This window comes from Drosophila virilis, chromosome 5 (assembly GCF_030788295.1).
Source record: "Drosophila virilis strain 15010-1051.87 chromosome 5, Dvir_AGI_RSII-ME, whole genome shotgun sequence".
NCBI classification, from domain to species: domain Eukaryota; kingdom Metazoa; phylum Arthropoda; class Insecta; order Diptera; family Drosophilidae; genus Drosophila; species Drosophila virilis.
The window spans coordinates 5,497,865-5,522,499 of NC_091547.1; the positions used below are offsets into that span (position 1 = coordinate 5,497,865).

Genomic DNA, 24,635 nt, shown 5'->3' on the forward strand with positions numbered 1-24,635 from the left:
CGCTATCGGGCTTTATTTGGCCGAGATATAGCCATTTAAAGTTTTCCCAAAAAAATCGAGTGGTTGTGGACACGATATTCACGACATAATCTCGCCATGATCAACGGCGAAGTTATGTCGCTTTGAAACGTCATATCTCCGCCGCTCTAAAAAAATCTTGGAGATATGACGTTTCAAAGCGACATAACTTCGCCGTCGATCTTGGCGGATTCTACGGACCTCCCCGAGTAGCCCCTCAATTTTTGGCCCCTATCGAGGTTTATTTGGCCGAGATATGACCATTTAAAGTTTTCCAAAAAAAATAGTGTGGTTAAGGAGTTATGTCGTTTTGAAGCGACTAGGCTCTGCCGCTCTAAAAAAAATCTTGGAGATATGACGTTTCAAAGCGACATAACTTCGCCGTCGATCTTGGCGGATTCTACGGACCTCCCCGAGTAGCCCCTCCCTTTTTGGCCGCTATAGGGCTTTATTTGGCCGAGATATAGCCATTTAAAGTTTTCCCAAAAAAATCGAGTGGTTGTGGACACGATATTCACGACATAATCTCGCCATGATCAACGGCGAAGTTATGTCGCTTTGAAACGTCATATCTCCGCCGCTCTAAAAAAATCTTGGAGATATGACGTTTCAAAGCGACATAACTTCGCCGTCGATCTTGGCGGATTCTACGGACCTCTCCGAGTAGCACCTCCCTTTTTGGCCGCTACCGGGCTTTATTTAACCGAGATATAGCCATTTAAAGTTTTCCCAAAAAAATCCAGTGCTTGTGGACACGATATTCACGACATAATCTCGCCATGATCAACGGCGAAGTTATGTCGCTTTGAAACGTCATATCTCCGCCGCTCTAAAAAAATCTTGGAGATATGACGTTTCAAAGCGACATAACTTCGCCGTCGATCTTGGCGGATTCTACGGACCTCTCCGAGTAGCACCTCCCTTTTTGGCCGCTATTGGGCTTTATTTAACCGAGATATAGCCATTTAAAGTTTTCTTAAAAAAATCGAGTGGTTGTGGACACGATATTCACGACATAATCTCGCCATGATCAACGGCGAAGTTATGTCGCTTTGAAACGTCATATCTCCGCCGCTCTAAAAAAATCTTGGAGATATAACGTTTCAAAGCGACATAACTTCGCCGTCGATCTTGGCGAATTCTACGGACCTCCCAGAGTAGCCCCTCCGTTTTTGGCCGCTATCGGGCTTTATTTGGCCGAGATATAGCCATTTAAAGTTTTCCCAAAAAAATCGAGTGGTTATGGAGTTATGTCGTTTTTAAGCGACATAGCTCCGCCGCTCTAAAAAAATCTTGGAGATATGACGTTTCAAAGCGACATAACTTCGCCGTCGATCTTGGCGGATTCTACCGACCTCTCCGAGTAGCCCCTCCCTTTGTGGCCGCTATCTGGCTTTATTTGGCCGAGATATAGCCATTTAAAGTTTTCCCAAAAAAATCAAGTGGTTATGGAGTTATGTCGTTTTGAAGCGACATAGCTCCGCCGCTCTAAAAAAATCTTGGAGATATGACGTTTCAAAGCGACATAACTTCGCCGTCGATCTTGGCGGATTCTACGGACCTCCCCGAGTAGCCCCTCCCTTTTTGGCCGCTATAGGGCTTTATTTGGCCGAGATATAGCCATTTAAAGTTTTCCCAAAAAAATCGAGTGGTTGTGGACACGATATTCACGACATAATCTCGCCATGATCAACGGCGAAGTTATGTCGCTTTGATACGTCATATCTCCGCCGCTCTAAAAAAATCTTGGAGATATGACGTTTCAAAGCGACAAAACTTCGCCGTCGATCTTGGCGGATTCTACCGACCTCTCCGAGTAGCCCCTCCCTTTTTGGCCGCTATCTGGCTTTATTTGGCCGAGATATAGCCATTTAAAGTTTTCCCAAAAAAATCAAGTGGTTATGGAGTTATGTCGTTTTGAAGCGACATAGCTCCGCCGCTCTAAAAAAATCTTGGAGATATGACATTTCAAAGCGACATAACTTCGCCGTCGACTTGGCGGATTCTACGGACCTCCCCGAGTAGCCCCTCCCTTTTTGGCCGCTATCGGGCTTTATTTGGCCGAGATATAGCCATTTAAAGTTGTCCCAAACAAATCGAGTGGTTGTGGACACGATATTCACGACATAATCTCGCCATGATCAACGGCGAAGTTATGTCGAGTTGAAGCGTCAGATCTCCAAGATTTTTTGCGGATTCTACGGACCTCCCCGAGAGCCCCTCCCTTTTTGGCCGCTATCGGGCTTTATTTGGCCGAGATATAGCCATTTAAAGTTTTCCCAAAACAATCGAGTGGTTATGGAGTTATGTTGTTTTGAAGCGACAAAAGCTCCGTCGCTCTAAAAAAATCTTGGAGATATGACGTTTCAAAGCGACATAACTTCGCCGTCGATCTTGGCGGATTCTACGGACCTCCCCGAGTAGCCCCTCCCTTTTTGGCCGCTATCGGGCTTTATTTGGCCGAGATATAGCCATTTACAGTTTTCCCAAAAAAATCGAGTGGTTATGGAGTTATGTCGTTTTGAAACGACATAGCTCCGCCGCTCTAAAAAAATCTTGGAGATATGACGTTTCAAAGCGACATAACTTCGCCGTCGATCTTGGCGGATTCTACGAACCTCCCCGAGCATCCCCTCCCTTTTTGGCCACTATCGGGCTTTATTTGGCCGAGATATAGCCATTCAAAGTTTTCCCAACAAAATCGAGTGGTTATGGAGTTATGTCGTTTTGAAGCGACATAGCTCCGCCGCTCTAAAAACATCTTGGAGATATGACGTTTCAAAGCGACATAACTTCGCCGTCGATCTTGGCGGATTCTACGGACCTCCCCGAGTAGCCCCTCCCTTTTTGGCCGCTATCGGGCTTTATTTGGCCGAGATATAGCCATTTAAAGTTTTCCCAAAAAAATCGAGTGGTTGTGGACATATTAGTAAAAGATAGCATTGCATACCTTCGAGCTGTCCGCATAATATGCTTGAGCCTATTAGAATAACAGTTTTACTGCATACTTTTGGGGCGCGCGTAAAATTAGCCCTTTACAATATGCACGTGGCAGCATATTTGATTACATATTAAAATGGAAATAGCTCGGTTAAATTCAGTCCGATTTTGGAATGATATACCTCTTTCTACTCGTACGGATCCCGACCATCGATTGCCGAATCCCAAATCCAAATCCATATCCACATTCTAAGACAAGACCCACAATGATCTAAAATACAGTGTACATGCACATTTCTGGAAAATTTTTGTGCGCATTTTGCAGGGATTTTGTCGTTTAGGTTCACCAGGACTATAACAATGGTATGGTATGTGCGTCAACTAGGTATCATCGAGGCTTATGGGCCTCCTAAAGGGGGGACGCCTGAAAGGAAAAGCATTCATATTTTTTGACCACTTTGGTCATTTAGGTTTACCAAGACTATATCTATGGTATGCCATTACCAAGGATATTGGAGTCAACTAGAAACCAAGGAGTGGGAAAGGCTTATGGGCCTCCTAGTGGGGGGACGTCTGAAAGAAAAAGCATTCATATTTTTTGACCATTTTGATCATTTAGGTTTACCAAGACTATATCTATGGTATGGCATTACCAAGGATATTGGAGTCAACTGGAAACCAAGGAGTGGGAAAGGGTTCCTATTGGAGTCGACTAAATATTTCCGGAATTAATCGGGTAACTTATGAATGTCTATCGAGGAGCTATTATAATACATAAGCATAATATATGCTTTCTGTCGGCTAATATCAGATTAAAGTATGTTAATCTAGAGTACAAAATTGATCCGAAGGCTTTGTCTATTGGAATGGATTTTGGCAAAGTTCAAATAAGTTTGAGCTCTTAAAAGAGCAATAAGAGGAATTTTCTATTCAGCTTAACTTAAACATTTATTATAACAGCCCCAAGAAATCCAATTTGTAGCCATTTACTGTCACAAATTAAATATCCCCTAGCCAAACGCTAAGCTTTTGCGCTGACTGTGATATCGTATGCACAGATATATTTCTATACTCACACTTTATAATCGCCGGAAATGAGCTTTATGATGACGGCAAACAATATGAAGACCACGCAAGCCAGGCTAATGAAACTGGCGCGCGCCAGACGGGAGACGTTCTTATAGAGGCACAGTGGGACGACAACGCCGACGGTGACAAAGAAGACGACGCCCAATCGAACCGCGCCCATGGAATCGCCCCACGAGGGAAAGAAGCGTACCAGAACTTTAGACAAAGTATCACCAACGACAACATTGTACGATATCATGGCTGTAAAATGGCAAAACTTTGTTAGTTACGTGTGCGGAATGGGATTGGAGGTGGGGATGTGTGTGTAGCCAAAAATTGTGAGCACACATTGATGGGATTTAGCGATTGGCAGCTAACTTACCCAAAAAGGGATACATGAACTGCAGCAGCGATAGCAAATAGTAGCCGTATTTTCCGTAGGCAGCCTCCATGATGCCCGGGTAGCTGAATCTGCCGCAGATGTGGCCGCATCGAACCTGCAATAATAAATCGAGCTTATTAGCAATCTACCTCTCTAGAGAGAGAGGGGAAGAGTCCCCTCTATGTTCGTCTGTGGCTTGCGTAGTTTATGCAAATTTCTGATATTTTTCAAAGCGGAAATGCGTTTAATTTGCAGCGCCCTGTTAACGAGACACGCATCTAATTTCCGTTTCCGCTTCCGTTTCGAGCAAATCATTTGCCACTTCTCACGGCCAGGCCTTTGCTATCCCGGCCAGCTGGCTACTCACCATCAGTATGAGCGAATAGTCGGTTATGTAGGCGACCAGGATGAGCAGCGCCAGGCCCAGACCGAAGCCGGCGCGGTGCAGGGCATAGGGTATGCCAATGACGCCGCTGCCCACGATGGAGTTGATATAGTTGAACGATGCTTGTGGTAATGAGGACAACGTGTCGCTCGATATCCCATCCCCTCGCTGTTGTTGTTGCTGTTGTTGTTGCTGTTGCGAGGATTGAAGCTGGCGTTGCTGCTGCTGCTGCTGTTGTTGTTGTTGCTGCTGTTGCTGGCCCTGTTGCTGATGTGTCTGATGGTCGCTCTAGAGACAACGTTAAGCAAAAACAAAAGTCGTACAATAATAGTGAGTGGGGATTGTGTGTGTCTAAGTGTGTGTGTGTGTGTGTGTGTCCGTTGCGGTTCGTTTTGGCCCGCTCTATTATTGCACGTTGATTGGGATAAGAGCGCAAAATTGCCTCGAGTGCCTCTTTACATCAAAAGCAAACAGACAGAGAACTCTGCGTATACGCAATTTTGCAGGTGAGTTACATATACGCAACCTTATCGTAAATTGTGGCTGCCAGCACCAGTTACCGTGTGACGGTGTGTTTCGAAATGTTTGTGCATTCTTTCTATATTCTAACATAGCGTATTATACGCTTTTTTATTAAATATGTAACGCTTAGAATAACATTATATATAATATTAATAAGAGTAAGCAACTTGTCTTATTCCAGAAAAAGTATCTTAGTTTTAAACTCATTATTCTTATTCTAATTTAATTGCATAAGTGCATGTATACACAAACCTAACGATTTATTTAATAAATCGGCAAATCCGAACTACACTATGCTCGAAACATATTTAACAAATAATTAAGCTATGTTCTACTAGGGTATTGAATCTGCGACACATTAAATATACGTTCCTTCTAGATTTTTTGTCATTTTTATGATGAAACACAACCCGCTTGAAATTGTAGCTATAAAAGAGAACTTTATATGAAGGGCTAAAACATAAACCCAAATGAAATGCAACATCATGGCGCAAGGCCAATGTTGTGACAGCCAAAACAGACGGCCAGGCTGTGCGTGTGCAATTGTGTGTGTGTGTGTGTGTGTGTTAGCTAAGTTAGTGGCAGCTGAAGCGTTTACTGCATTGCGAGTGAAAACTTTTGCCAGCTGTTTGCAATTAAACAAGTTTTCACTTATTTTTGTTTTTGGCCATTTCTCTTCTCTATTTTTTTTTTTTTGCTCGCACTCGGAACTAACTTGTGCCCAGACAAACAGAGTGTAAAACGCCAAAACAGCTAACAAAGTTCTGGCTACAGTTGACGCTGCCACTCCTGGAGTTACGACTGCAAAAACCGTAAAGCAAATATTTGGCCAGAGCTACTTTGGTAAAGCCTTCTGCCAGCGGAAGCGTGTCGTGCAGCTGAGTCTGTGTGTGTGTGTGTAAAAGGGCGGGCGGGGGCGTTGGAGCATGACGCTGCGTAATGAAAATTTCCAAAAGCAAATTACGTGCGAGCTGAGTTTTCAATTCAATTAAGTGGCGACAGGTGGCAAGCTACGTTGCATACCTCAAGGAGCAGGGCAGCCGGCAACTGGGGCACGCGGCAAAAGTGCCATTAAAAATGCCATTCAGTATCAAAGCAAATGGCTAATTATGGGCGTGCGACAGTAGAAAGAAAAAACTATTAAGACTCTTGGCGCTTCATAAAGAGACAAAGCAGCCGAAAACGTAACCCAGCTCAAGGCCAAGCAGGCGACCGGATGGGGTAGGGTCGGGTCGGCTTGGGTCAGGCTAGTCAACTAAAATTGCAAAGTGTCCTGCCGCAAAACAAATTGCGGCCACAAAAGAGAGACGAGAGAGAGAGAGAGAAAGAGAGTTGCTCGTTAAGCTGCCAGTTAAAAGCACTCGAGTGCTGTCTCAAATCCTGCCTTGTTGCCCCCTTTTGTGGCACACGTGAGCGACTGATTGCCACATTTAAATGTCTAATTTATAACGCGCTTGTTATTGTCATCTTTTACGAGCGGCAATTAGCTTACAGCTGTTTAGCATGTTTGACACACAAACCGTTTTTTTTTTTCTTCTTTTAAAGCGTTTTACTTATCATTCGAATTGAAAGCAAAAAAAGGTTGCCACACAGCACATCCGAAATGTAAAGCCTGCGACAGGTGCCTACACTCGAACAATATTTATTCAAAAAAAATAACACTCTTGCCGCAAATGCTGTCAGCCATAAAAGGAATAATAAAAGGAAAAAGGTACGTTCTGATAAGACGACGACACGAATTCCGCAGAATTATTATGCAAGCTCTTTTTTGTGCATATTTAATATTTACTCTTCACTGGGTTTTCAACATTTATTTGTTTGCACATCTTTTACACGCACGGCATTCAATTTTATACAGCCTTTTTTTCAGCAAACCTTAAAGCTTTGGCTCTTGTTAACATTGTGTCCTGCAAAATCGTATTAATAATTTGTCAGCCGTTGGCTAGCTCCCTGCCTGGCAATTAAAGCGCGCAATCCAATTAATTTCCCAAAGAGCACAAAAGTACAAAAACAGCAGCAACCAGAAATCATGCAAAAATAAAACGTACAAAAAATGGCAACCTGTACAGGTCGAAACCCAATTGAGCCAAAGCGTGTGAAGCGCAAAAAGGCAACAAAAAACACAAACAGAAATTACAAATAAGAGACAAGTCGAGGCATGCTCGACTTCATTATGAGCCACAGTAAAGATAATATAAAGTAGGGGTATTGAAAGATTTTGTTTAATATATATTTGATATATAATGTGAAATTCAAATGAAGTATCATTAAGGAATATATTTTATATATCAATTATATATAAAATTATAATATATATTTCATTTTATATATATAATTGATTTATTAATTTTAGGGTTTACTCTATATTTGAAAAAAATATGTATATATCAAAATGTTGCCATATTTACAAACAAGAAAGTTAATTAACTTTCTATATAAGCAGCCCCTGTTTCTTAAGAATATCTAAGCCTAAACTATATCTTTTTCACAGGCACAAAATACAACTGAATATCTAGTAAAACGATATGCCTCATTGAGTTTTGGGTAGTGTGCTGCAGGCTTCTGACCAGCACACACATACCATTGCAGACTATATAGCATATATAGCATATTAAAGTTCGAGAAAAATGTTCAGGCATTGCCTTTCATTTACAAACAGAGAGAGAGAGAGAGAGAGGGCTGTATAAGCCAGGTACACGTTTCTAATAAAGGGCAAACATTGTCTAAAGCAAACACAAATACAAATACAAACACACAAACACACACACACACACACTCTCAGTCAGGCAATGGCAAAGGCAACCAATACAAGTTCTTCAGATGGGAAGCAAACAAACCTTTTCATGCATTGCACGATTTTAATTAATAATATTCATGTTGCTGAGAACCAACTCATTTGCTAGCAAGTGGAGCTGCTCGTTGGAGCGCACAGCACAGCACACACAACACACACACACACACACTCGCACATACACCTGGCTAAGGCATGTAAAAAGTGAAACCTGCACAATTTGTTTGCCTAATGAAATTAGGCGCGCGCGCGTGGGCGTGGCAAAGCCTGCAAACAAACCAATAAATATATTTAAAAAAAATGGACACTGAAAACGTGCCGGTCGCGCAGCGGGAAAACGTGTGGAAAAACGTTTAGACGCAAATGTCAATACAATGTAAAGGGGCGAGTCCGGCAAGTGTTGGATTGAGAGGGGTGGTGAAGGGTTGGAGGGCCATAAGAGGTGCTGCAATTAACATGCGCTAACCAAAATGTCCAACCACAATTATGCGCATGGCAAAATTGTCGAGCGCAAAAACTGCGCTTTTTGTTGGGGCAATTGGCAGGAGGCCTGTTGACTTGTTCATGTATTTGTTGTTGGTTTTGTTATTGTTGTTGTTGTTGCAGCTGTTGTTGTTGCACATGCAGATAAACAAACAAGCTCGCAGAGGCCACAACAACCCCAACCAAAACCTGGCTCAAAAAAGCTACGTAAACACAAAACCAGGCAGCACGAAAAAAGAAGAAACAAGAAGCGTTAGCTGCGGCATGCCGAAGATTTAATACCCTGTCAAACATGTGCCATGCCAAACGCTTTTGCAGTTAGGTTGGGAGAACAGCACAGTTCGCATCAGATCAGCTTTCTCAAGATATCTTATAAAAACGGATAACTAAACATGAACAATTTTTTACCAACGGTATTATAGGATATAATAATCGAAGCAATTACACAGACAGTCGGACATGGCTATAATGTCTCGACTATCTATACTGATCAGGAATAAATATACTCTATATATATATACCTGTAACATCTTCTGTTGCACATTTGCTGGAAAAGTTAAAGGTCCCTTAACGAACATATAAAAAGGACTCTCTCTCTCGCTCTCTCTCTGACCTTCTGGTGCGACGTCTGCTGTGGCCTTTTGTCTTTCGTTAACTGTTTGCTTTTTCGATCAGCTTCCTGGTAAATTTAATTTGATTTTGTCGAACAACAACAGCTTGGCAATTAATAAGTTATTTTTATGCTTTTAACAAAAGTTTTGTTAGCTTCAAATAAAGAGCACATTAATTAACAAGAAAACTTTTCGTTTTGTCAGTTGGTTTTGGGGGCATATTGTTAAGAAGGCATTGCAAATGGCTTCGGCATTGCCAATTTGCGTTTGTTGTTGGCCTTCGTAGCTGCCATTAGTTGGGCAAACAATCAGCTACTTACTGTTGGCCTGGCTTTTACTTTCACTCTGACCATGGATTCTAGTTTCCTTCTTTTTTTTTTTTTTTGCTACATTTTTGCCTTGTTCTTAATGTTGAGCTTGTTTTGCTCTGGTTCTCTTTCGGGCAGCCTTGTTGGGCCTAATGCCAATGCCAACACTTTCAGTGTGAGCTTGTGAAAACAATGCCTACACCAACACTGACACATGCACACACTCCCACACACATACACACACGCACACATTTGCTATGCATAGTCATACAACAGCATATCAAATTACACAAGTTTTTTTCTTCCATTGTCCTCAGCAAAACTGAAATATTCTGCAAACTTTTCGTACAAAAAAAAATGCAGCTCCTAACTTTAAAATTGCTATTAATTTCGTTAGTACAATTTAAAAGCACTCAAGGAATACAAGAGCTAACTTTCAAAGGAAGATGTCATTTTAAAATGTACTCAATCTATTTGCATATGTAATTTAGATGTATTTTATATAGTTCCCAAGAATGAAAGGCTTTTAACCTAAAAGACTTTAGCTGAAAATTGCAGACATAAAAGTTCTATATAAAATAAATCAATCAAATCACGAATAAGTTAAATTAAGCATTTTCGAATCGTGCAATTTTTGAGGTGTATGCAGCCTTGATATGACATCGATTTTTAGCTTTGATAACAAATCGACATGAATATAACAACAATTATCTTTATTTTTCGCTGGAATCAAAACTTATTTAATGACTGTGAAGAACTGTTATATGCATCTTAAATGAGCATAATTAATATTTTTAAAACCTTTATTCCTCCCGTGTTTTCTCTCTTTTTATTTATAATGTTAGGAACAAAGCCCTTAAGCTCAAGCCTGCACTCAAGTTTTGCACGAATTTAATCACAATTTTCTTGCTGGTAACTTTTGACGAGTTAGGCCCCAAGAGCTGTGACTTATGAAAACATAAAATAAAAACTTAAATACTTTTAAGCCACTGAATTATTAAACAATCTAAGCAGAACAAAGGCAACACTTGACGGTTTGTTATTTATTTTTTGACATTTTCCCATAAATTCGCCTCGGTTCGTTAATATGGCATACTATACAAGAAACAAGAAGAAGAAAATGAAACATCACTCGTTTAAGGTCAAAGCGGTAAAAGGAAGAAAGTAAAATTGCACTTCATTTTTCAACATCAGCTGCTGCGTCTTAACTGGTCGCTGGGAGTGGCAACGATTTTAATCAACTAAAATTGAAACGAAATTTAATAAGGAGAGGCGCCAGGCGCCATTCGACAGTCGACTGTCGACAGGCAGGCCGGAGCAGTACACAGGATGCGTCAGGCGGCAAAAATTTTGAAATGAGGAAATTCTTTGATGCCCGGCGACCAAGAGCAGCAATTTGCCGAGAAGGTTGCGGCCAATGCCACAAACTTTAGCGTCCCCCTCTTTTGCTCTCACTCTGTGTGTGCTTGTGTGTGTGTCATGTGTTTGGAATTTAATGGATATGAATGTGAATACGAATACATATGCCGAAATGTAAATTTTGCATGTTAATGGAGGGGGGAAGCTCTAGGAAATGTGGGTCAAACATTACCTTCATTAAATTGTTGAAGTCGTCGAATGCATAAGCCTCGGCTGCGGACACATCGCTGCCCTGCAACAGAGCATTGGACTTGAAGTTGGATTTATTTTATTCAAAAAAGTCAAAAATCAAATAGTTGTTAGCCATTTAATTGGGCTCGCAGGGGAGTGCAGTCCTTTAGCTATGCACCGTGCGATTTATGCGCGGACTCGTAAAATAACATGCGCCATCAAAATATGCATTGCATACCGAATAACAGCGAACAGTAATAAAAAAGCGGTAATAACAATTTATTTCGCATGCCAAATACGTAAATGGAAACATGTTTTTTTTTTTGTTTTTGCTGTACACCCTGTACACAGAAAACTGGGTAGTATGGGAATTGTGCTTCAATTTGTGGCAATGTGTATAACAGGCAGAACTATATACACTCTTATATAATCTATGTTTTCCAGGTAAGATAAATACATGTGATTTCTTGTAAAACCCATTCAAATATGTCTACGCCAAAAGTGCTTTGCTTTGCTTTTCATGTTGCTTGATGCCTTACAACTCCTTTCGCCCTTTTGTTTAATTTAAATTCAAATTTTTTTATCAATCAGCAAACAATAATCAAATAAATAAACATACGCGGTATCTTGGAAGCAAGCATTCTGGAATAACAACATTTGCACTTGTTTTATGTGGAAACGCGGTTCAGCCCAATGGGCTTGTTTCTACTATTTCCCTCTCCGCAACTTTGGATGGGTATTTTACGATATTATTGTTTCGCGTCGCCGTCAGTTACCAAGATACTGTATACAAATACAGAGCGCTACAGAGTTGGCCCCGAGCGCATTTGTTTTTATTGTTTTGGCACCAGACACACACCGCACACACACACACGTTGAATCCATCAGCGAGGCATAAAATCGGCATGGACGTGAAATCGAAACCATTTAAAGCAGCAGCAAAGCCCTCCCCAGAGAAAAGGCGGCGCAGCTGGGCTGAGGGATGGCATTTGCTTTGGGTCGTGGCAGGCGCACCTTAGCAAACGCTTTTACTCTTTCTTTCTTTCTGTTTTTATGTGCGGCTTGAGATTTATATTGGCCAGATAATGGCTTTAAATCTTTAGCGACGGCTGTTGCGTGGTACATACAACAGATTAATATGCGATATGACAGATCTTGACAGAAGTCGGTGCAATAATTCATACGACATTTGTGGCATGTGCAACATGTGTTGCATTGCATAACATGCACTCGGACTCGGCAATGTGTGCTAGCAATTGGATTTGATTTGTGTTCAATTCAGTGCACCAGACACGCCCACAAGCACACAGACAGCCCCTTGACATACATGCACTTAGTCACTGTCAGTGTCAGGAAAAGACGCTGGCTTTTCCTCTGACTCAGACGTCGCCGTTGCCGTCGCCCTCGACACTGGCCTTTAAATTGTTTAAAAACGGTTTCTTCTAGGACAGCTTGATGAATTGTCAATGGGCCATGGCCAAGAGCCGGGGATGTGGCCATTCAATTAGGTCAATTTTAGTTGGCTTTAATGCTGTACACTTGGGCACTTCACGGGCTTTACATTGCGCATACGACACGTTGTGCAGCTAGCAATTTGCATTCCCGCAAACTCCTTGAGGCGCTCGCAAATGTCAAAAGCATTCAGCAAATGCGGTCAACCGTGGCGTATACTTAATAATGCTCTGTATTTATAGACTGGAGCAGAGGTTTTTCCACAATGCACATTAAATCTGTTATGCAGACATCTAGGAGACCTATAGAGTAAATGGCTTGTCGAAGCTTTAACTGAACTATTGGAACAAGTGCCGTATAAAAGGGATAGCATATAATTGTTTGTCCACGCATTATAATCCTAAAAGTATTATTTTGAGAGGTATATCTAGAAAAAAGACAGAACTTAAAATAAAATACTTTCATATACTTGAAATAAAGTACACTAGATTTTTGTTCCGCTTTGGCAAGCATTAGAAAAGGGTTTTTTTATCAACATAGCCTGAAAAAATTATTTGCTATTTCTAATTTAGATAACACATGTAAAATTTTAAAATTCCTTCCAAATCGCAGCGAGTCTTAAATAAGAATGTAACTATAAATATAAACCAATAGCTCATAATCTAAGAAAAACAATGCTTAAAAGTAAATAAGTGTTAAAACTTCGTAGATTGCAGTGCATGCTCTCATCTAACTGAAGACTCTGGCAGCTATTGCCATTTAGTTTCAACTCTATGAAAAGTCTATGTAAATAAATATTTTTGCCAAGACGTTTCAGCTGGAATTTATGTAAATCATAAAGCTCACAAATCATATTACAGCATAATTTGATCAGCCCGAAGTCAACTCTTTCTTGCTACAGCTTAGCTGGGCTGACAAATTGTTGGCTCAGATATCGAGTGCTGTAATACTTGGAAATGTGGCCAATATATGCGAAACAGGTGTATTTGCACCTGATGCACGTCTTCGCTCGCATTTGTATGCAGCTGGCACAAGTTGCCGCAGACTACATTGATTTCTGTTATCGCAACTTGTGGGTGGGGGCGGGCGTAGAAACCACAACAGTGGGGGTGGCGGAAAGGGTTTTAAGGTCGCCTGCTGAACAATGCGAGTGCCGTTGACGTTTTTATTTGATATTTAAACAATGCGAATGTCGCCTGGCTGCCAAGATACTGGGGCTCTAGTCGTATCCTGGCAAGGACTGCCTTAAGGTCACACATCCAGGCCACATGGCATGCATATTAAGCGGCGATTAAGCGGGAGCACATGCCACATGCCGCATGCTGTTGCATGGCCATCATAACAATGCTGCAGCACTCATCAGTATGTGCAGCAGGCGTCATAAATGCCGCAACGCAGTACGTCTCTCTCTTTCTTTCTCTCTCTCTTTCTGTGCTGTTAAAGCTTAAGACGCGCGCGCGACTTATCGATTTTATTATCAGAACTGCAGCGTCCCAAGGGCGCTGCCTTCAGATTTGCCACGCCTAATTAAATTTTTGGATTATGTCCATAGCCTTTATTTCTTCTTCTCCATTCGTCCCAGTATCCACAGGCAGATAAAGCAACTGATAAATTACGCGCAGCCGGCAAAGGTCACAGCACACACGATAAATAAGGTACATGTCATAAGGTTGCAAGTTTTTGGTAAAGGCAAACACATTTACACCCACACCCACGCACACACCCACACGCACAAGCACAAACACACGTCCCTTCATTAATCATAACAATGTGCGTTGCATGTGATTTATTAATTTGCCTGCGAGCAGACTTTGCAGACAATATGGAAACGTATTGAGTTATCACTCAATCAAAACTGTATTAGCTAACCAGCTGCTGTTGTTGTTGTTGTTGTTGTTATGTGGTTTCCAATGTGTCATTGTCTTAATGCCCCGAGCGTGTGTAATTTGCGTGCTTGTTCTTGTTGCTGCTACGCCGTCATCGCCATTAAAGGACCCCGAAAACAAATTGATTTCATTCATGATTTAACAGTTTGCTCGATTGGGCGCACACGCAAGCCAATTGCCAAGATTTTTCCCCACAGATTGTTTATTTGCACAGTTTTATGTGCAACGCACACACACACACACGCACACACAGCAAAACTCTAATGAATTTTGTGTCAGGCTAACCGCCGGCCAACCCCCAACCCCCAGCGAGGCTACGTTTTGTATTCATTTTAACAATCTTAAGGGATTATCGGCACGTCAATAGCTTTTGCACACATGCATATATCAGTTTATATATATATGAATATATATATATGTCTGTGTGTGTGTATTCGCATAATGCTACATATGCTCTTGTGAAAATACCGTTGGGGTTTTCATTGGAATTTATTTTGCACAGCATTTATACATTTATGCAAATCGAAGATGTCCGCGTGAGAAGACGTGACAGAACATGTGTAAGTTAAGGCCTGAGCCTCAATTAAAATGTAAATTCATTAAATGCTTTTGATTAACATACATGTATATTACATTTATTCAATAATTGAATGCAACATTATGTTAATATGCAAATAAAGCTTGGCATGAGGGGATGTATAATATATATTAAATGCGTATATTATATATATAAAACATATGTTAAATGTATTTACTATATACATATATATAGTTAGTTGATGTATTAAATATACATATTATTTATATTTGCATTCTAGATATGAAATAAATATATAATATACGTACATTATATACATATATGAAATATGTCAGTGATTCGTTTAACGATTTTACGAACCGATACCTGTCTTTAAGCTCGCTAAGTAAAACTGATTTAGTTTGAACATAATTTGGAGACTATCATAAAAGGCATTCTTAAATTCAGTACACCTTAGTTATAACTCAGATCCAGTCTGATCAAGGTACTATATGCATTATAGACCCTTATATGCCTGCAATATTAACGACTACGTGACTATTTCCCCAACGTGACTTTCGTGCTGCTCGAATTGGCGGCAACTCGCATTTCCCAGTAAAAGCAACTAAAACCAGACACAAATTGATTGATTGACAATGCATTTTGGTTATTAAAATTACATGTGCATGCTGTGAACAAGATAAATACTATATGCAGATAAATAAATAAGTACCTTATGTGCGCAGCTATATTATAAATGCGATAACTGTGAAAACTGAAGCATATATTTATTTGTTCATGCATAAAAATTAATTTAAATGCATGTTAAAAGTGTCGGATAATCTGTTCAAACGAAAAGCAATTAATTTCTTTGGGGTAAGGACATGCATTGAAAACTCCATTAAGCATACGCCATGTGCAGCCACAAGGATAGCCCAATAAATGCTTGCTAAAGTCTTGACAAGTGTTAAGAAATTGGCTAGATAGATTTGCTCAGTAATTTAGTTAGCTGGGCAAAAGTAATTTGTGGTTAGCTCTTGTGAAAACAACAAATTACGCACTCGTTGCCCAGCTGCCTGTGCTTGAAGCGCAGCCATTGTGGCAAGTTAATGAGCGCAATTGCTTGCAATTAAGGTGCAACAATGGCTACAAAAGCGCGCCAAGCACTGAGCACAAAATTGAAGGACCGAAAATGCTTCCGGCCTCAAAAATGCATGCAATTAATTGTGTGTGTGTGTGTGTGTGTGTGTGTGTGTGTGTGTGGGTGGTTAGTTGGTCTGCTGCTACTATTTACAACATGTGGCAACAACTCACCTGCCGTTGCAGTATGTAACTGAATTCCGTAGCCGTGTTGCGTCGACTGTCGTTCATTTTGCTGGCCGTCTTTCGAGCGTCTTCTGCAAGTTTTATGGTCAAAGAAGTTTTGACAGCTACTGCCTCGGTTTTGGTTTTAGATTCAGCTTTGCCTTGCTTTGAGTTTTTCTTTTTTTATTTTGTTTGGCTTGTCTTAAGTTCAGTTAAGTTTAGTTCTAGGTGGGTGTTTGCGTCTGAATTCCTGAATGCATTCAGCTACCAGCCGAAAATTATATTTAAAAACTCATTTAACAAAACAGCAGTTGCCTGAGAATGTCATGAAAATACCACACAAAAAAAATGATTAATAAATAAAATGAATTAAAGAAAACGTGTACAACAAATTGAGCACATTAAGCTGAGGAATTTGCATATAACTTTTGAGTATACTTGGAGCAAAGTCTACAGCTTAAGCTCTAAATATGTGTACGATTATGAATTATTGTTAAGTTTTTGTATTAATATTTATATAGAATTACTCTTTAAATATAACCCGAAGAAAATTTGTGTTTAATATTCAATAAGAATAATAATATAAGCAATAAAAATATTTCCAGTATTTAAATAAAAATTAAATCTAACTTTTTGTGTACGGTAAATATTTAAAATATTATAAGTAGCTTTCCCATAACTTATAAATTAAATTAAGTCTCGAAATAAATATTAAAAAAAAAACTTTGAACAATAAAGTTTAGCTGCAACACTTTCGTTTAATTGTTATTTGCCCAAATTGGGCTGCAAAACATTCACTTTCAATTGCCGCACAGTTCAAAGCGTTCGCTTGCTTTCGGCAATTGCACAAGAACAACAACAATAATAGAAGAACCATTTACAATAACAGCAACTTTTATAACAAATCACTTGAAAAGTGCATTAATATTCATTGAACATCCCTTTGTAATTGAATTATTTCTATGAAAACATTTTCCCTGCCGCTTGCAGTTTCATTTACTTTTTCGGTTTGATTTCGAGCGTTTTCGATTCGGTTGCGATTTGGTTGCTTCGACGCTTTCGTTGAGACTGCTGCAATACAAATATATTGCGAAACTCTCAACAAGGATAGCGTTGGCGTCGGCCTCGTCGTTGTCGTTGTCCTGTCGTCTGCCGATGTTGTCCTCGTCTCGCGTTCTATTTGCCGTTGAAGTTTTGTGCTCAATGCTTCGCAGCTGTTTGCTGCGCATTATGTTGTTGTTGTTGCCATTTGACTTTGAAATCGCCAACAATAATGCACACACATACAGGCGCACACACATAGCACAGGCTGCGCGCTCACAATAACAACAAAACAAGCCGGAAACGAAAGCGAAAGTTGCCAGACCGTCAAGTCAAGTGTTAGACAGCGGAAAACTAACAAACAACGCCGAGACAGCAGCCACAAATTTAGCTGGAAATATGCAAATTCTATAACATTTTCCAACATTTCAAAAAATGTGGTTTTAACTAAAATATAACGGTTATGCTACTGATTGCATAAAGTAACAGCAGTCTGGCAACGCTCAGCCTTGGCAGTTCATTCATATTTGCAAGACAACAACAGCTACAAAGAAAAAAGAGAGCGAGAGAGAAAGAGGGAAAGAGAAAGCAGCTCGTGAGAGCAGATTTGTGCACGTGCTTTGCAAGGTTGCGCAAAGCTTTTGCCAGATGGCGCTGCAGCTAAAAAAAACGGTTACCAAGTCAGCTGAAAAAGGCAGTTACCGACTCAGCTTAAAGGAAATGCATTATTTTACTATATCACATTTGACTCGAATTTCTCTATTTGACACAGCAAGAACAGCAAAACAGCAAAAACAGCTTTTAACGCCAGGGCACAACGCGATAATCCTGCAACGCCTCATCGAACGTATAGCTAATGTCGATCTCCTCCTGCCGCACCACCTTGGCATCTAGCAGCCGGCGCAAAATCATGGCGGTACGTGCATCATAGAGATTGCCGTAGAGCTGCAGGCGCTTAATGCAACACGGCTTTTTCAGGGTCAAGAGGATGAGACTAATTGCCTCGGCCCCAATTTGATTATCATTAAGATACAAATGCTGCAGCATGGCACAGGAGCTGAGGTACTTGGCCACCCATTCGCCGCCATGTGAGCCAATTGTATTGCCGCTAATATCGAGCAGCTCCAGTTTGCCGCCCTTTGCAATGCTGCGCATGAGAAACAGGGCGCCGTCGGCGGCTATCAGATTGTGGGCCAGATTGAGTTTGCGCAGCGAACACTTTGAGCTCTGCAGGTACTCGGCAATAGTCTCCATATCCTGGGCCACGAATTCACACAGTTGCATCGTCAGCTCCGTTAGTTTGTTCTGCATCAGCAGCGAACCAACTATCGAGGTAATCTTCTCGGTGTCCAGCGTCAATTTGTCGCCCACCAGCCGGTTGGCTATAAAGCAACGCATGCTGACGGACTTGTACACTCCATCCGCCACAATGGCAAAGTTATATTGACTCAAATTGCAGCTGGATACGTTTAGGGTATGCAGCGTATTGCTGGCCAGCAGAAATTCACGCAACATGCTCGCAATCTCTGGTGTAAGGGGTGTGCCTGCATAGTTGGGCTTAACACTAAGTGTCCTTCACACTTACACACACACACACACACACACAGACTTACCCTCGAGACTCAGTTCGCGCAGCTTCATCTTCTTCACATTGAGGCGCATCATCACAAAGAACTCAACTGGCAGCCGCATCAGCTTTAGCTCAATCCTAAAAACGTGCTGCAGCGAGCGTACAAAGTCCTGTACCAGACGCGCATCCCAAATGCTCACCACCACGCTCGAAATGAACACAGAATTCAGACGGCGCTGCTGCAAATAGTTCACAATTGTGCGAAAATCACGTATACAATGATAGCCGCGATTCATGCGCTCCTCAAAGTCGAGACGGCGAAACTGAAAGTGCTTGTACGGACGCTTATCGTACTCGCGATGCCAACAGTAGAGCAACAGCACGGGAAAGGTGCGACCCTTAAGGATCGATGGTTGCTGGCATTTGGTGGCATCGTGTATGCAGGGCAAGTCACACATTTTACAAATTTTATGTATATTATGTATTTATGTAAAATAAGTTTTCAATTAATGGCAAATGGAGCGGAGATTGACACTGGATTACATTTGAAATCTCAATTTGTTTGGTCTGAAGGTTTTTTTGGAAAAAGATAAAGTCTATCTGGCATATTGAAGCTGTTCAGGACGCCCCAGAGCCCCGCGACTACCTACGTGACGATGCAGCCCTACTTAAAAAGACGCCTTTGTCCTTTGTTCACGATAAAGTCTGAGGAGCCAATCAGACTTGGCGAAATACTACCTATGTAGGTTAATTGTGTTGTAATACAAATTAATGCTATTTTTGATACGATACAATAAACATATATAAAAAAAATATATATTCCCTAATGCTTGCATTTGCCAGAAATATGTTTTTGGTGAAGTTCCAAGAAGCCAAACGAAGCCGTCTTCGTCGCCTTAACCGCGCCACAAAGCAATTAAAATCCAACAGCCGCAAAGTATGTAGCAAAAAAGACGGCTTGGGTCGCTGGCAGACCTAAAACACCCTGTGGCTCAGCTGCAGCCAGTCGGGAACCTCAGCCAGTCATATCTTGGGGTATATATGTCCGATATCGGTCAATATACCCCTCTTCTTCTCGTATTGATCCCAACTATTGATAGTCACCACCAGATGCCTAGATCGGACTATATTTGGCAAAGATACGGCCAAAAGCGAAAAAAATGCCGTTAAAGTTTTGAAGATTTTTCGTTTTTGAGGCGATTCGGCTAAAAATTGTGCAAAGATATACATTTTTGAGCTCGAACTTATCGCTTTTATCTATTGGCATCAAATGATGTTTTTTTTGAAAAATTACTTCTTTTCCCTCCCAATCTCTCCAAAACCTGACTTTGTTTGCCCGAAAAATAGCCATTTTACGTTTTTCGGAAATTTCGGCTAAATTCAGTCCGATTTCGAAGTGATATATATACCTCCTTCTGCTCGTACGAATCCCGACTATCGATTGCCTGGAACTTCAGTCATTAGCATAGTTAGCAGAACTTTTTGCACATTGCACACACATTTAAGGCGAAAATTACCATAAGCGATATTTCATTCATTTGCCAGACTTGACTCGAGACTCGAGACTAGAAAAGACTGCAGGCACAATGAATTAATTCGCACAACCACGTGGACAATGCGACTGTAAATACTTCTATTTTTTTTTTTTTTTTGCTACTGTATGTTAACCCATGGTTAAATGCGTGCCGGCACGCGCCGACTGCCCTATAAATAAGCAGCAAGAGCAGCAGAAGACAGCGACCCCGTGTACCTCTCTCTCTACAGACTTATTTATTTATAAGATACCAAAAAAAAAATAAAAGCAAGAGTCGTGGTAGATCTTCGGAGGGCACAGGAGGTTGCATCGTTATGCACGTAGCTCTTGGGGAATGTCTGGAGTTATTTTTGCACCATTTAAGGCCAGGTTGCATCTTCATTTATTTGATTGCCTTTTACGCGACGAATGCTTAAAAATAACGTGCTAACGTGCGCTCGCGCTTGCGCTACCCGCTCCCTAACCATTTTGAGAGACTTGGCCAGTAAGTAGTTCAACGACTGCAACAGGTGCCCCATTCAATAGACAAAATGGCATTGGCCCCCATGTGGCATTCATTGGTTGCCAGCTAATTTGGTTTGAACAGAAATCAGAATTATTTGTTTCACTTTTACTACCGCAGATACTGTCTCTGCAATTAGGCATTAATTTATGGCCAACAGACAGACAAACAGACAGACAGGAGACAGGCAGGTGCCGCATGTTGCACGTTGCACGTTGTACATTGCCGCTGGCCATGTTGCTTAGTCATCCAGCCAAAGATGGCTGACAGTGGCAATTAAACAGCGGCGACAATTTGGTGGCCAAATTGAAATTTTAAACACCGCAGCACATGTGACTCCGCGCCAGGCCAAGGCTCGCTTAGAAGTCAGATAATTAAAATGAAAAGAGGGAGAAAAAATGTATATGTTGAAAATATTGTAAAAAGGCAGACAGCCAGACGCTCATAATTGCTGGCAGTCTCAGTTTACAGCTAGTGCAGCCAGACGACGACAAACAGCAACAGCAGCAACAACTACAGCGACTTGCATGTGCATATCATTTAAATAACTTTTAGAAATGCAAAGTGTGAAACTGCAGAGACCAAACTATATGCCCATGCCCGGACAGCAGCCAAGGCGTCTGGGCCGACTACCTTATTCACCTGCCACAGGCCACTGGCAGCAGCAGCAGCAGGCAATGGTCCATATTTGGATGCAACTCTTAAGGACAGTAGCAGAGGTAGCAGAGGCAGCATTGGCATCAACATGCACATCAACATCAGCGTTTGTCTGCGACGGCCTCCAGACAAACGGCAGACATGTGAGATATATGCACTTGTCTCCTCCCTTTGGCTGGCATGCTCCGCACACAGTCTGTGCTCCCTCTCTCTCTCTCTCTCGCTCTCTCACTCTCTGTGTGCGCATTCATTGTCAATTTTGACAATCAACAAGATGCGACTACACACACGCCTGTTTAAATGCCAACATCAACATTACTTACCTCGGCCGCGGCCTCTGTTGCCTCTGTTGGTTCTGCCTAAGCGTCTGCTACGACGGGCTGTCTGGCTTGGGGTCTGGTTCTTGGGTCGGTCCTCCAGTCGGTCTCTGGTGGCATGAGTACGCGCACTCCGGCTGATTCCGGCTCTGGGCTGATTGGTGCTGGGCAGAAGCCACAAGACGGCACGCGAAAGTCCTAAAAACCGAAAAAGCCAAAATGCACGAAAATTAATAACAACCAGAAATGCAAAAAAATATATATATATATATAAAAAAAAAAAAAAAACAAATCAAATGTGTCTTGGCACTGCAGCGCGTATACCCTGCAAATGCAATTGGGCATTTCATAATCAAAGATATTTATGTTGAATGCTTTTAAAACGGAAAATAAGGATCTAAATTATTAAATTGCAAAAATATTAGACTTTGCGTTCATATAAAATATATAATATATAAACAGAATTTAGTAAATATAAATTATAATTTAATATTAAAATTGGGACATTAATAATAACTTCGAATTAATGTCAAATCTTTTTATTTAAAGTAAAAGTATGTATTTATTATATTTAGTTAAAAGTGTAATCCTTATTTTTAATGAACAGAATTAAATAAATCTTCAATATTTTCTTTATTTTTTAAAAGCCTTGTGACAATTAAGACTAAATTTGTATGTTTTATATGCAAAGCCAACAACTGGGGCTAATAACCAATTCCACATGTCCAAATCTAACTGAAAGTACTTAAGCTCAGAGCTAGGGTATGTAAGAGAAGAAAAAAAACAGAGGCAACAGCAGCAGCTGAAAGACAGCAGCACGAAGAGGTGACTGCAACGGTAGCCAGCAAGCCAGCGGGCATAAAACAACAACAATAACAAATTGGCTCCTGGTCTTTGCATTCCACATGCAATCTGAGACAACAATCACGACAACTGCATTCGGCCACTGCAGCCGGCACCAGAAGCAGCAGCAGTGGCAGTGGCAGTAGCTGTGGCAGTGGCAGTGGCAGCAACACCGGCAACACCCAAGTGCGGGGCGCTGTTCGCTCGAGCAGCAACAACAGCAACCGGCTAACTAACCAACTTATTGACTTGGTCTGCGTCTGCTACTGCAACAGCTACTGCTACTGCTACTGCTACTGCTGCTATTGCTGCTGCTTCTGTGTCCGCACCCGAAGTCTGGTCTGGCGAAAAAGCATGTATGTATTTTTAATAGACCTCTGGCGTGCGGCTGCTGCCGCTGATGATGCCTCCAACTTTGCCTTATTATTTTGTGATCTCATGCAATGCCTGTGGTGCAACCCCACCCCATTTACTCCCCCTACCCACCACTACACCCCTTTACAATTATATCAATTATGTGTTATATTGATGCTTAAATTTATTGTACGAGTACTTGGCCAAAATGCATAATAACCAAGTCTCTTACTTAGTTCAATTTTGTACTCGAAGCTGTCTAACGAACTATATATATAAATATTGGTTAAATTGGTCAGAGATTATCGAGTGGTCAGGTTCAATCACCTAAATACCATATGCTGATAAGCAGACTGATCCATTAAGTGCGTGTTAGATACGCGTTATGCTTATATTCATTTTTATTTATAGAAAATGCTCGCGGCGTGGTAATTGTTTCTGATAATTGCGTTTAGCACACAATCTGAAGTCGAAGTGGTTTATTGACCAAATGTTTTTTTATTTTATGGCTAGCTACTGGTCTTGTGAGTTAGTTTGATTAGTTGAGTTTCACTTTAATAGCCTAGCACAGAAGACCAACGCCCACACACCTGCTACCTGTCGCCAAAGTGGGAAAAAGAAATGCATTTAAGAATGCTTTTTAATTTTCGTCAAACAGAGACTACTCGACTGGCCGATGCACTATAGCCAAATCGATATTTATCGATGCAAGTTTAGCAATCTTAAATAAACTTGACCTGCCTTTGGTCTAACTGACCTTAGCTATGACAAGCTAAAATCTATGAGCATAAACTAAAATATAGGTAAACACCAATCGTTTTTATTTTATGGAGATTAGATTTGAGTGGTTTATGTTATCAGGGATCTGTTATAAGATTGATTTGACTATTTGAATGAGTATCTGTATATCAAAGAGGATGAGAGAGAGAGAGAGAGAGAGAGAGAGAGAGAGAGAGAGAGAGAGAGGGAGAGCAAGAGAAAGATCCGGACATAATGATAGGTAAATATTGCCAGATTTCATATCTATGATATCTCATGTAACCTCTCTGTGTTTAGCACACATTCCTACAAGAATTCCCTTTTCGCATACCCTTTCCGCACATGTTTCGTATGTATAGATTGGAAAGAGCTACAATTTAACCAAGTGGTGGTTCCCCCTGAAGTAGCGCAACGTGGACAACGCACCTGTTAATGACCAGCTGAAAATTGTTGTCGATTGTTTGAGCGAAATCTTTTTTAACTGGCGTGAGACATGCCGCCTTTTCAAATGCACAAAAAAAAAAAATAAATATAAATTGTATTTTCTTTTTTTACGCAAAACAAAAATAGCACTTTCAAAGTAGAATATTTAAATATAGTTTTTTTCACCAGACGAGATCAAAGCGAAACTACAATTAACACTAGTCCAACCGGCAATTACACTGCTTTTTGTTCGTGGTTTTATGCTCGTGCCGGAGCTCTGTGCAACGTCCCGGCCCGCCCTTCAATACCCTGCCCTGCCCTGTCCGGGGGTTGTCTTGGTCTAGCCTTGAAATTAATGAACTATCGAATGCTGCCTT

At 41.1% G+C, this 24,635-nt stretch overlaps 2 protein-coding genes across 5 annotated transcripts in view; both read right to left on the reverse strand.

Moving 5' to 3' along the window:
• Nucleotides 1-17,337, reverse strand: part of LOC6625616 (putative sodium-coupled neutral amino acid transporter 11) — a 43,633-nt gene extending 26,296 nt beyond the window's left edge. The window contains exons 1-6 of one of the 4 annotated variants that reach the window (XM_002051022.4): nucleotides 17,259-17,337; nucleotides 16,268-16,522; nucleotides 11,100-11,159; nucleotides 4,776-5,081; nucleotides 4,409-4,523; nucleotides 4,035-4,287 (exon numbers count right to left, since the gene is read on the reverse strand). In XM_002051022.4, coding sequence (XP_002051058.2) covers nucleotides 4,035-4,287; nucleotides 4,409-4,523; nucleotides 4,776-5,081; nucleotides 11,100-11,159; nucleotides 16,268-16,324 — 791 coding nt within the window. In that variant the 5' untranslated portion in view covers nucleotides 16,325-16,522; nucleotides 17,259-17,337. Of the gene's footprint in view, nucleotides 1-4,034; nucleotides 4,288-4,408; nucleotides 4,524-4,775; nucleotides 5,082-11,099; nucleotides 11,160-16,267; nucleotides 16,574-17,139; nucleotides 17,205-17,258 lie in introns of those variants that run through there. The other 3 variants (XM_070210320.1, XM_032436814.2, XM_032436815.2) reach the window with 3 other exon arrangements.
• A 673-nt stretch (nucleotides 17,338-18,010) lies between these two features.
• Nucleotides 18,011-19,393, reverse strand: LOC6625615 (leucine-rich repeat-containing protein 34). Its single transcript, XM_002051021.4, has 2 exons — nucleotides 18,913-19,393; nucleotides 18,011-18,843 (listed from the first exon to the last, which is right to left on the reverse strand). Exons 1-2 carry the CDS (start codon nucleotides 19,325-19,327, stop codon nucleotides 18,101-18,103), a joined length of 1,158 nt encoding a protein of 385 aa, XP_002051057.1. The 5' UTR covers nucleotides 19,328-19,393; the 3' UTR covers nucleotides 18,011-18,100.
• Nucleotides 19,394-24,635: the final 5,242 nt, after the last annotated feature.